The sequence below is a fragment of the Acinonyx jubatus genome, chromosome B3, assembly GCF_027475565.1.
Source record: "Acinonyx jubatus isolate Ajub_Pintada_27869175 chromosome B3, VMU_Ajub_asm_v1.0, whole genome shotgun sequence".
Taxonomy (NCBI): Eukaryota; Metazoa; Chordata; class Mammalia; order Carnivora; family Felidae; genus Acinonyx; species Acinonyx jubatus.
The window spans coordinates 110,809,374-110,823,641 of NC_069386.1; the positions used below are offsets into that span (position 1 = coordinate 110,809,374).

General features: G+C 35.0%; 1 protein-coding gene across 17 annotated transcripts in view; it reads left to right on the forward strand.

Moving 5' to 3' along the window:
* Positions 1-14,268, forward strand: part of GPHN (gephyrin) — a 618,401-nt gene that overhangs the window by 522,450 nt on the left and 81,683 nt on the right. For all 17 annotated transcript variants that reach the window (XM_027065952.2, XM_027065956.2, XM_053224579.1 and 14 more), the window contains one exon: positions 5,081-5,173. In XM_027065952.2, coding sequence (XP_026921753.1) covers positions 5,081-5,173 — 93 coding nt within the window. The remainder of the gene's footprint in view (positions 1-5,080; positions 5,174-14,268) is intronic.

The window sequence follows — 14,268 nt, forward strand, 5'->3', positions numbered from 1 at the left end:
TTTGATACCAACTCCAAAATCAGAACAAATCCAGTAGGGATCAAATTTACCTTAAATAAAGATAGTAACCTCTGTATTTAGCATGAGTCCAAAATAAAAAGATGGTTAATTATATATGTTATTATACCCTTAACTAAATATGAGGCAGTTCTTTCTTTCCAGATGAAATGTTTTATTTTTCTTTCCATGATTCTTGAAGGTCTCTAAAGACCAGATGGTATATATATGCTACAAATAATGACTTTTCTTGGCTCTTCTAAATATAGTTACATGTTCAAATAAGGTAAATATTCTTATTTTTAAAAACATCTATTATCCTTGCCCTTTATTGAGATATAATTCATATGTTATATAATTCACCCACTTAAAGTATATAGTTCAAGGGTTTTTAGTATATTCATAGATAGGTACAACCATCACCACAGTCAATTTTAGAACATTTTCATCATGTCAAAAAGAACCCCATCCTCGTTAGCTTCCTCCTCTTCCCTTGTCACCCCCATCCAGCCCTAAGCAAGTACTAGTCTACTTGCTACTATAGGTTTACCTATTCTGAACATTTTATATAATGGGATCATATAATATGTGGTCTTTTGTAACTGGGTTCTTCTACTTAGTATTTTCAAGATCTATCCATGTTGTAGTATGTATCAGTACTTCATTCCTTTTTTTATTGTATTAAAAAACATTAACATAAAATTTACCATCTTAACCATTATTAATTGTTTAATTCTGTGACATTAGGTATATTCACACTGTTGTGAAACATATCTCCAGAACTTTTTCATACTGGATACCTAAGCCTCTACACCCATTAAATAACTCTACTTTTCCCCCTCATCTCAGCCCCTGGTAACCACCATTCTACTTTCTGTTTCTAAGAATTTGACTACTTAATACCTCATATAAGTGGAATAATGTAGTTGTCTTTTTGTGGCTGATTTATTTTACTTTGCATAATGTCTTCAAGGTCAGTCCATATTGTATCATGTCACAGTGTATAGAGATATACACCACATTTTGTTTATTCATCCATTGATGGACATTCGGGCTGCTTCTACCTCTTGACTGTTATGAATATTGCTACTATGAATATGGGTGTGAAAATACCTCTTTGAGACCCTGCTTTAAATTCTTTTGGATACATACTCAGAAGGAGAATTGATGGATCGTATAGTAGTTCTATTTTTAATTTTTTGAGAAACATTCTTATGGTTTTCCATGGTGGTTGCACTATTTTACAATCCTACCAAGAGTGTATGAGGGTTCCAATTTCTCCACATTCTCATCAACACTTGTTATTTTGGGTTTTTTTTTTTTATAGTAGCCATCCTAATAGGTGTGAGGTGATATCTCATTCTGGTTTTGATTTGCATTTCTCTGATGATTAGTGATGTTGAGCATCTTTTCATATGCTTGCTGACTATTTGTATACCATTTTTGGGGAAACATCTGCTCAAGTTTTTTGCCCATTTTTAGTTGGGTTACTTGATCTTTTTGTTGCTGAGTTATAAGTGTTCTTTATATATTCAGGACATTAGCCATTTATCAGATTTGCAAATATATTCTTCCATTCCATCAATTACCTTTTCACTGTGTTGATTATGTCCTTTAATGCACGGAAGTTTTTTTTCTGACATAATCTTTTTTTAAGTTTTTTTATTTTAATTCCAGTATAGTTAACACTGAGTATTATGTTAGTTTCAGGTATACAATATAGTGATTCAACAATGCCATGTATTATGCAGTGCTCATCCTGGTAAGTGTACTCTTTAATCCCCATCACCTATTTCACCCATCCCCCCATCTACCTCCCCTCTGGTAACCTTCAGTTTGTTCTCTATAGTTAAGAGTCTGTTTCTTGGTTTGTCTCTCTTTTTTTTCCCCTTTGTTCATTTGTTTTGTTGCTTAAATTCCACATATGAGTGAAATCACATATTATTTGTCTTTTTCCAACTGACTTATTTCACTTAGCATTACACTCTCTAGCTCCATCCATATTGTTGAAAATGGCAAGATGTCATTCTTTTTATGGCTGAATAATATTCCATTGTATGTATGTACACACACACACACACACACACACACACACACACACACACATATACCACATCTTCTTTATCCGTTCATCATTCAGTGGACATGTGAGCTGCTTCCATAATTTGGCTATTATAAATAATGCTGCAATACACATAAGAGTGCATGTATCCCTTGGAAATAGTTTTTGTATTTTGGGGGGTAAATACCCAGTAGTGATGCACAAAAGTTTTTAAGTTTGATGTAACTCCATTTGTCTATGTTTGCTTTAGTTGCCTATGCCTTTGGTGTCATACTCAAGAAATCATTGCCAAAACCAAGAAATAGACTCTTAACTATAGAGAACAAACTGATAGTTACCAGAAGGGAAGTGGGTGGGGGGAATGGGTTAAATAGGTGAAAGGGAGGGGCGCCTGGGTGGCTCAGTTGGTTAAGCATCCAACTTTGGCTCAGGTCATGATCTCACAGTTCGAGATCGAGTTCGTGAGTTCGAGCCCCGCATCGGGCTCTGTGCTGACCAATCAGAGCCTGCAGCCTGCTTCGAATTCTGTGTCTCCCTCTCTCTCTCTGCCCCTCCCCAACTTGCACTCTGTGTGTCTCTCTCTCAAAAATAAATGAACATTAAAAAATTATAAAAAATAAAATTTTAAAAATTAGGTGAAAGGGTCGACTTGTTGTCATGAGCTCCAGGTGATGAATGGGTTGAATCACTATACTGTACACTTGAAACTAATATTAACACTGTATGTTAACTGATTGGAATTTAAATAAAAGCTTCTTAAAAACGTGAGGCCCACTTAGATTATTGGGAGAAATGTTTCAATATAAAATCAGAAAATGTTTGAAAAATATAAAACATTTTATGTATTCATCACCATTATTAAAAAAACCATTGCCAAACCCAATGTCATAAAGCTTTTCGTCCATCTTTTCTTCTAAGAGTGATATAGTTTTAGGTTTTATATGTAGTTCTTTAATCTATTTTGAGTTAATTTTTATATATAGTGGAAGATAAGGGTCTGTTCTATTCCGTTTGAATTAGTTAAGGCTCTCCAGAGAAACAGAACCGATAGGATATTTATATATACATATACATATATACATACATATATATATACACATATATATATACATATACATATATATATATACACATATACATATATGTGTGTGTGTATATATGGGGGGGAGGGAGAGGGATTTATTAGGAGGAATTGGCTCACATGATTATGGATGCTGAGAAGTCTCAGGATATGCCATCTGCAAGCTGGAGACCCAGGAGAACCGGTTATTTTGTAACTGGAAGTTTATACTTCTTAATCTCCTTGTACTATCTTTGAATATTAACTGTTACCTTTACTGAGCTATTCATAATCCCAGCAAAGTCATTCTCTTAGAATCTGAGCTAGTGTATAACTTACATTTTCATGAACTACCCTAGGCCAGATTAGTTCCAGGCAAGGAGCCACCCCAGGAAGTTTATTGTGATCCTGTCAAATGCCATGGGGCTCACCATCAGGTTCATTTGGTAGTTTATAGTGTATAAGTGAATACAAACTAGACTCTCTGGTTTCACCACTTCCTTGGTCTTACTAAATACAGGTCAGTAGCTTCAGGATATGTCCAGAATAGCTACAACCTTCTAGGAATATCTGAAGCTAAAAATGGCTAAGAATTTTCCCCTTCCAATTCATCTGTCACCTCCCTAAAAGGAAAGAGTTAGTATCACTGTCACTGTAGATCAGAATACAAAATGAAAAATCTCTCTTTACTTATTTCTAGATCCTGGGATCTGGAAATCAGAGGCCCTACAAAGCCAAAAACAAAAAACAAACAAAGACACCCATTCAGCTCTGGAAGCAATGGAGTTTTCTAAATTATACAAACATCTCCTGTAAATCAAGTCCTGTATTACTTACAGTCTCTAGGGACAAGCTTGATGTGTTCCCTCCCCCTCTTCTTCCATTTCCACTTCCTATTATTCCTTTGCTTCTTTGAAATAATAAGACAGATTCTGACTAGAAGATTTAAGGAATTGGTCATGACTCTTGAAACTCTTATTTTTATTGGCACTGGTTCAAATTCCTAAGCTCTAGCTAAAAATGATTATTATCCAGAGTGGTTTGAATAGTCAGTTCACAAGGCAGTTTACTGTCCCTCTGCTTAGGATCAGTAATTTTTTAGGTTAATAAAGCCAAAATCAAAGGCTAAAATTCCTTTTCTTTACTTTTCTTAAGAAAAAGAAAAACTTGCTTAATGTAAAAACAGCATATGATCATTGTAGAAAACTTGGAAATTTTCAGAAAAGTATAGCAAAGGGAATAAAAATCATACACAATTCTAAACATACTAAAATAACAAATGCATTACATTTTCATATATGCCTTTCTCTTTTCTATTGACATGTACACATCTGTGTTAACAGAGTTAAGATTATATACTACATGTATAGTTCTGCATGTGTTTTAAACATATGTCATAAAAATCTTCCTGGTCAGTGAATATTCTTCATAAATATTACTTTAGTTTGCATAATATTTTATCATAAAAATAGACCATTGTGTATTTAAATTTCTGTATTATTGACCTTTTTATTTCTTTCCTTTTCTTACTAATATAAGCAACTGAAATAAATATGTGCATAAACATTTATCTGTTTTCTTAGGATAGATTTCTAGAAGTGAAATTACTGGGTAAATGAATAGAAAATGTTTAAGAATTGGGTTTTTAAAGAAAATCATCTTTGGGTAGTTAAAGGATTAATGACATTAAACTCAATACATCTTTGATGACTGTGTAGCCACTCATATTCAGATAATCTCTGCAAGCATAACTATTAATTGACTGAATCTAATCTTTCATTTCAGACATAAGGATACATCTTTTCCTTCTGTCTACAACTCCTTGGAATAGAAATCAGGAGGTCTAACTGAGCCCATATACAAGCCTTGTCAGACAGGCACACATACCTACCTTGTTTATGACTGCCTGTTTAACCGATTACTCTCAACATCCATATTTTTCTTATATTCTCTTTTTTCAGATGGAATGGGGCGAGTCCTTGCTCAAGATGTGTATGCAAAAGACAACCTACCCCCCTTTCCAGCATCAGTAAAAGATGGCTATGCTGTCCGAGGTAAATATTTTGGGGTTTTTGAGTATCATCATACACTGTATTTTTTTTCCTTCAGATTTTTGACTCAGCCTAGGCACCCAGGGAGTTTTACATTTGTTTCCCCCTTGGTTATCAAAATAATTCAATCACAGATAACAATCTGGATTAAAACTTTTCAGTGAAAGTATTATAGTTACCTGAAAATGCTTGTTGACAAATAAATATGTGGAGATTGATTGAAACTCTATACTATAATTTATTCTTCTGACCTCTACACATACTGGTAGCAGACAGTCTTGGTCTAGAAGTTTTCCAGATGTTTTCTAGTTGAAAACTATGTGGTCCAAGAAAGAAGAGCAGATTTCCAGCACAGAGATAATGTAGGGTGGTCTTTTCTTCTGCTTTAAACCCAGACATCATTAAGGGCTTCTTAAAAAGCAAGCACGGTTCCCTGGAAGAACTGGATTTCAACGCTCTGAAACCTTACATCGTACCAGCAATTTATACCTTTGGAGTTGCCTGAGATTGCATAAAGGTTAAAAGCAAAATACTAAATAGCAGTTGCCTGCTTAAAGTCTAATCTAAGAACCCAAAATGAAAATGCAAGTGAATTACTTAGAAACTATTATTGGTTATTCTCAAGGCTAATATCATTGAAGAAATGTCTAAAAACATTTCCCAGTTGACTAGAGCTGTGAAGACATGTTCCCTTTTAATGGTCCTTTATGAAGTCTCTTACTTGTTTGTTGTTGCTTTTACTCCATCTAGCCATTAAAAAAATTTCCTCTTTTTTATAATTAAATATATTCATTAATCTCCTCCATGTTCCATCACTATCTCTTAGCAGTATCTTTTTGTGTTGGAGACAACATAGCAAATGGTTAAGGTTATGGGCTTCGAAAAGCAAAGTCAGAGTTAATCTGGTTTCAAGTACCGATTCTATCTATGTAACTTTGAGCAAATTACCTAAACTTTTTGAGCTTCAGTTTTCTCCACGATGATAATTATAAAAATACTTACCCCCAACAAGTTGTTGTGAGAATTAAATGAGACCCTAGAAAGCCTTAGTAAAGTATCTGGCACCAAAAACAAGCACACAATAATTGTTTTTTTAAACGTTTGATAATGGTAACTATTATTATCACTATCATTAGTATAAACACATTTCCTTAGATCATCTCTGGAAAGAAAGGTAACATTTATCTGAATTGTTCTCATATTCTACGTAAATAAAGTGGTGGAGAGATTAATTCCTACTAGTGTATTCCTTCACAGGAATACTATCTTAGATGTACCTCATTCAGCTTGATCCTACTAAAGGAGAGTATTTCTGAGAACCTGAATAACAAATCCCTGGCAGCGCTTAGGACTTTTTTTCTTCCAAATGTATTCCTTCTACAGTGCTTATTATAATGAATATTGTCCAGAAAGAAAATTAGTTCAATCTTCTGATAGCCTCATTGGCTCTTGTTGCTTCTTATTCTCCAACTAAAATGTCAGTTCTGTTTTGAATTTATAATTGGTAGCCATATAGGATTACTGTAAAATGACAAGGAATTCTTACTTCCAGAGTAGAACAAACAACTATAGCAGATGAAATACCAAAGGGATAAGAAAGTATTTTTTACATTCTTGATAATATAATATAGGAGAAAGTGAGAAAATAAATTATTGGAGGCAGAATTATTCTCAAACAGAATGTTGTTCTGTGATTTTTACATGAGTTAGCAACAGCTCAATAAAAAGAAATTATGCTCTTAGCTTTTCTAGTTGCCAGAAAGAGTGATTAGCCCACATGAGCCTCAAAAGAGCCTTTCTGCTACTATAGAATCTACTAAAGAAATTTTACTTAAAATTTCCTTTCGGTATCTTATTTTTTCTTTTGATTTGAAATGGTGGTGTTTTTAGTTATTTCACATGCATACACACACACACACACGTGTGCGCGCACACGCATGCACACACATACAAACCATCTAAAATAACATCTCACAATACAAAAGGTTTAACAAACTATCATGCTCATGATTCATTATGTGTTTCCTGTGAAGTGTTGGTAGTGTAGCTATCTCTAAGATACAGAATATGTAACAGAGACATAATACATAACAGATAACCATTGTGGATAAGGTCCAATCTCAAACTAAGAGTGTTTGATGTGTCTATGTATATATACCAACATCATAATTAAGGCAACAGAAGACATAAGTGAACAAAGAGGCATGGTCCTAGTTTCTGTGTTAGAACACTCCCCACAGGCAGTGTTTGGTAAAGAATATCCTTGAGGCTATCGTTGTGGCTCTCTACCACTCTACTTCGTGTACCTTCTTCTCTCCACCCCTGTCTTCCTTTACTCCCGTTCCTGTCTCCCCACTCCCTTTATTCTCCCTTTTTTCTTCTCCTCTGCCTTTGCCTTAGGCCTTCCAGTAATACCCAGTGGCACCAGTGAGCATTGCTAACCCCGTAGGTGTAAAGAGGTTCCTAACTTGCTCTGGATCACTAAGCATTAGCCAATATCCTTCAGAAACATGTGGCATAAAACTCCAAACCAGTTGGAGGATCACTTGCTTTAAGGTATGTGGGTTGCAAATCAAGACAGTAAAAAATGATTAAGCAAATAACAAATAGGGACAACTTTTTTTAAAAAAAAAGAAAGAATAGGGGCGCCTGGGTGGCTCAGTCAGCTGAGCGTCCGACTTCAGCTCAGGTCACGATCTCACGGCCAGTGAGTTCAAGCCCCGCGTCAGGCTCTGTGCTGACAGCTCAGAGCCTGGAGCCTGTTTCGGATTCTGTGTCTCCCTCTCTCTGACCCACCCCGTTCATGCTCTATATCTCTCTGTCTCAAAAATAAATAAACGTTAAAAAAAATTTTTTTTAAAAAGAAAGAAACTGAAACAAAGAACTTTAAAAAAAAAGGAATAAAGTTTAAAGACTGCAGGAATCAAGGGATGATGATATAACAGGAAGACAAGTAACATGATAAACCTAAAACTGTATTCAGGATGGAGTGAGTAGTCGTCGTTGTCGTTGTTGTTGTTAAAGAGAAAGGGAGAGATTTATTTTGGGCTCAGGCAGAAGGGGAAGGTGCCAGGCTCAAGCCTTAACAATCACCCCAAGAATGGGGTGAATTTGAAAGATAAAAGCAGAGAAAAGAAAATTAAAGTAGCATGTTACCAATTAGGATTGATCTGGTATTTTTATTCGTATTTTTGAAGAGCTGTTTCTCTCTTCACACTAATTAAGCTAATCATCTTGATGCATTTCTGCCTTCCTGTAGAGATGCAGATGCCTGTCTTCTCAGTTTTCTTGGAGATGTTCCTGAAGGCAGAAGTACCTCAGAATACCACGTTCAGCTTTCTTGAAAATTTTCTATTTGAAAGGCTTATCCCTTCAGAACTTGTTTTACAGAGATGATTTAGAAAAAGGCAAAAGAAAGAACAAGCCACTAATTATTTTAAGAATCATGTGTAACAATTCTGGAAGGATATGAAAAATTTTTGCCATTTGGGTAAAGTAAATTTGAAAGGTTTTTTTTTTCTTTTTTACATCCTGATTGAAATACATGCATATGAAAAATACAGAAAATTAAAAAGAACATTTTAAAATTACCCTTTATGTCACTGCCTACCCAGCCACCATTAAGACTTCATTGTACTTCCAGTGGGTTAAAATGCATATGAAAATTCAGTATAACCTTTTTGATTCAGAGCTAGTCTTGTTCTTTCGGGAAAGCCATGTTCTAAGGTTTCTATTTCTCCCATCTAAATCTCTGGCCACAGCTGGTTTTCCATTTAATAACTTACTGCTTTCCACTATACGTCACTCTGGATAAAGAAGAGGGCCTTATGATGTGGGAGTATTACTCAAGTGAGCAGAGAGATATTCAGATTAATTAATTTTAGTCAGTTCCAAAAGCCTAAAATACTATATTTAAGGATATAGTATCTCTTTTCACAATACTAACAATAAATGAGCATTTTTTTTCCAGGAAGATGATGGTAAAGAATATAAAATGTTTTCTTACTCACCTGTCCTACCATTAACTTCCTGCTTTCCCTAAGAAAAAGCCACAGATTTAAAATTCCAAACAACTCACTTGATTTAATCCTTCAGTATGATTGCAAAAAGTATTAATCTTGCTGTGCTAGTCTTGTCACCTTCCCTTGCCCCCCAGCACTTTCTATAATCTTAATTTTAGTATATACATAAATGCTATTATCCTGCTGCCTATCATCCAGTCTTAGTGTGGTTCCATAATCAGTTTCTTAATCCCTCTGCCTTATTTGTCTGTCAATGATATTTCCTAGGACCTCTGAACATATGCTATCTCTATAGCCTCAGTTTATTCAGCCCTAACATGAAAAGGTTGAAACTCCTTATTATTGAAAACTAATGAATAGCTATAAAGTGTTTCAAGAGGCTTAAAGAGAGTTCACATATGGCTGGAAAATGAAAATGAAGAATTGTTCTATAGCAGATGGCTCGGGAAGATCATATTCTACACATTGCCACAATGAATAGTTAACTAATGGTATCCATTTTTAAATGATATCATTGAAAATCTTCAAATAAACAGGTGAAGAAGACTAAAAGTGTTTTCTGGACATTAAAAAAGGAAGGTAGTGGGGCGCCTGGGTGGCTCAGTCTGTTGAGCGTCCGACTTCAGCTCAGGTCACGATCTCGCGGTCCGTGAGTTCGAGCCCCGCGTCGGGCTCTGGGCTGATGGCTCAGAGCCTGGAGCCTGCTTCCGATTCTGTGTCTCCCTCTCTCTCTGCCCCTCCCCCGTTCATGCTCTGTCTCTCTCTGTCTCAAAAATAAATAAATGTTAAAAAAATTTAAAAAGGAAGGTGGAAGTGGGAACAATGTCAGGATCTAGCACTGAAGTATTATGAATCAGTTGTATAATACATTTGCTTTTAGGATTTGATTTATATTACTTTTATCACTTCCTTCAAATTAAATTCTACAGTTACAAAAAAGAAAAATAACTTACTAACAGAAAAGTCTGAATATAGAGGGGCGGAGTTCTAAGCCTCTCCAGAAATCCTTGGAATCCATGCATGTTTTGCTAATGGCATATTGTGGCTTGCTTACTTAGTTACAAGCTTTAGGATCACATGCCAGCAGACCTCCACTTCTGCTGCTTCCCACCCAAGCTTATAGAATTCATCTTGAAAATGACACCTTTTTTCACCTGTCTCTTTAATAGATATTTTGAAATAAATATCTGCAAGTTAGATCAATCATTATTTTTGTCTTTATAAGAAATAGTGAGCCTTCATGATAATATAAAATCAGGATTTCTGTTGTACTTCACTAGTTGTTATTCCTTACATTTTCTCTAAGTCTGAATTTGTCTATATTCAGTTCAGTCTTAGAGTGCCCTGCTCCTCAAAAAGGTAGTTCAGGAATGAGCACTAATCGCATCAGCTTGTTAGAAATGTAGAACCTCAAGCCCTGTCCCAGACCTACTAAATCAGAAATCTGTATTCTAACAAGATCTGCAGGTGATTTGTGCACACTTGAAGGGTTGAGAAGCACTCTTATAAAAGAAATAATAAAAGCAACTGCTCTCTTGCCACCAAGAACCTTCTATAATGTGGTTTGACTGAGCCTTCTTTAGCTAGCAATATAGAGACATGTTTCCCAGATAGAAATTTTCAGGGCAAGGTGAAGAACATAGTTTAAGTGAGCACGTATTCTCTGCACAGTGCCCCTTTCCTGCAGCTTAGAATCATTTAAAGGCTCTTTCAGTTGTTGGCCTTCTTAACACTCTATTGCAGGCTCATTATTCAGTGACATTTATTTGGAGCATTTGTGTACAACATTGATATAAGGCATTTTCAGTGTAGGTGTATTTGCACATGTGGAGGAACAGAAGACAGGAAGAAAGTTGAAGAGCAGAGGGTTTCGAAAAAGAAATAAAAGAAGTGATCCCTGTCTCTTAGAAGCTCATAATCTCACTGAAGAAATAAAGTATACACATTTATGAAATTATTCAAGAAAATTTTGAAAACATAATTCTAATATGTACAAATCAGTTTACAAACTTTCCCCCTAAGTATTATGGAAATGCCAAATTCATTTCTTTATTCTTTTAACAAATATTTATTGAAAATCAATGATGAGCTAGGCACTATGCTAGACAGAATAGCAACATAATCTAAGTTATTATATAAAATTAAGCAGAGCAGTCTTTTTAAACATTCTAAATAGATGGTGAACATTGACTCACATTTGAAAACTGTAAAAATGGACCAGCAGAAAATGGAAGGCATCCAAAATACAGAATTTTGGATTTTTTTTTTTTGAGAGAGAGAGTGCACGTGCCAACTGAGCCACCCAGGTGCCCCCAAAATACAGCATTTTGTGTTGAAAAACATTATTTATTTGTTCATTTATGCATGCATCTTTCTAAAAAGATTTTTAGAATCCATACTCGTTCATTTATTGAACATTTTTAGTACTTCACATATTGAAAATTTATTGAATACCTTTTATGCAGCAAGTGCTAGGGATTCCCCTGAGACAAATAAGAAATAACTGCAAATAATTAGGAAGCCATAAATTAGAGTTATTTAGGGAATACACTGGGGAAACAACAGAGAAAGTAGCTGACTCTTGAAGGAAGAGGAGTCAAATATGATTTCATAGAGAAGGTGACACTTGAGCTGAGTCTTAAAGACTAAGAAGACTTCAATCAGAAAGCACAGGTAGGAAAAGGACACTCCAAGCAATGGAAGTAGCATGTATTAATGGAGTTAAAGTAGGAGTCATCTTGGTACTCTCAGGGAGCTACAATTCTAGAAATTGAGAGTGGCTAGAGTGTAAGATCTAAGGAGGGTATGAACCAGAGACCTTTGCACACAGGTGAAGATCTTTAGATGGAGCATTTCCACTCATTTCCCCCTCCCCTTCACACACACACACACACACACACACACACACACCCCTTCTGCCTACTTACCTTTCACTCATCCTTCATATTCACACCAGAAATCCTTTTATCAGGGTGGCTTTCCCTGACTCTCTCGTATAGTTCACTTTCATTGCATGCTCTCATAAAACCATGTTCCTTTCCTTTAGAATGATTTTCTTAATTTGCATTTATACATTTATTAATGTGACTATCTGATTAGTATCTATCTCCTCCATTACATCAGTGGTTTTAACTACACCCATAGAAAGACATATTAAATACATTATGCACAAATATATAACATATGTAACATACAATGCCTATAAATGTACATATGCACACATATATAAACAAAATTATGTTTCATGAAACAATATGATTCATCTTACCATGTGCAATGAAGTATATTTCTATTCATTCTGATTTTTAAAATTATTTACAAATGCGGGCACCTGGATGGTTCAGTCAGTTAAGCGTCTGACTTCAGCTCAGGTCATGATCTCACAGCTTGTGAGTTTGAGCCCCACATTAGGCTCTATGCTCTCAGCGCAGAACCTGCTTCAGTTCCTGTCTCCCCCTCTCTCTGCCCCACTCCAGCTTATGCTTTCTCTCTCTCTCAAAAATAAATAAAAACATCAAAAAGATTATTTACAAGTTTATTTTACAGCCCACCTCCACATTTGATTTGAACATTGCCGTAAATTGGCATTGCATTAGAATAGAAGCCATGTCTGGTTTTACTCCATTCTGTTCCACCACCTAATATGACACTTAGGGCATACAATATACTCAGTAGTAATTCAATGAGTGAATGAAAGGAATAAATGGCTTTAAAATATATTATTTTTAAAGTATGATTATCCCGATGTTTTCAACAAGAAAACTGAAGTTTAGAGAAAGGCTTAATAATTTGCTGAAAGTCCTGAGGCTAATAATAGGCAGAACTAGGATTCAGATGCAGTTTTGTTTTACTCTAAAACACCATTAACTTCCCCTTGTGAAAGAGGGAAAAAGAAAATGTCTAGGTTGCTTATGATAGGTTGCAAGCTAGGAATATCTCTAGTAGAAAAATACTTTAAAATAAATTTATTCACCCTTGAGATGTAGTTAGTGTGGAATTCTGAAAGATAATTGACTTTTTAATTTTCTTCAATAAGAAAATGAAAATTCACTTTAAGATACTATAAAAATAAATTAGGGGATAGATGAAATAAGATTGCTAAAATGATAATTATGGAAGCAATGATTCCTATGTCTGTTTTATGTCTATTTTAAATTGTTCATTTAAAAAATTTTTAAACACAAAAGCAGTATAAGAATAGCATTGCAGAAAAGCTGTTCATGTTTTTCAAATGGACACTGAAAATACAATAGGATTCTAAAAAGCACAAGAAAGCCAAGAGTTTATTAACTAAGATAGTCTATAAAGCACAAGATACAACATCTACTACATTAAGAAAAAGTTAATTCTTGTTCCTCTCTACATCAGGTTAACCAAAGCCATGCCAAAAAAAAAAAAAAATTGACTCATTATAAACAGTATTATATATAAGCCGTTAGAAAAATACCACTTTGTAGTCACATAAAAAAAGTGAAATTCATATGTCTTTTTTAAAAGAAATACTTTTTATTATTAGCATGATTGCAAATATAATTAAAATATTCATATTGAAAGTGTTAACTTTTCTGTGTGTCAGCAAATGTAATGCAGAACTGCCTATATATCATGATTTAGAAATAGCATTTTGGCACATTATAAAAAAAAAACTGTGGGGTGCCTGGGTGGCCCAGTCAGTTAAGCATCTGACTCTTGGTTTCAGCTCAGGTCATGATCTCATGGTTGAGTGCAAGCCCTGCATCAGGCCCCATGCTGACAGAGCAGACCTTGCTAGGGATTCTCTCTCTCCCTCTCACTCTTTCTGCCCCTCCCATGTGTGTTCTCTCTCTCTCTCTCTCTCTCTCTCTCTCTCTCTCTCTCTCTCTCTCAAAATAAATAAATAAACTTTAAAAAAATACTATATTGGGAATTAAGGGACTGTGATTTAGTCCTGGCTCTACCACTAACCAAAACTTGTTCAACCTAAGTCTCTTCATTCTGTGACTCATTTCCTTCAAATGTTAGATGAAAAAAAAGAATATATGTTCTTTCTACTTGGCTGGATTACTATGAAAATCAGACCAAGTGATAAATAAGAAA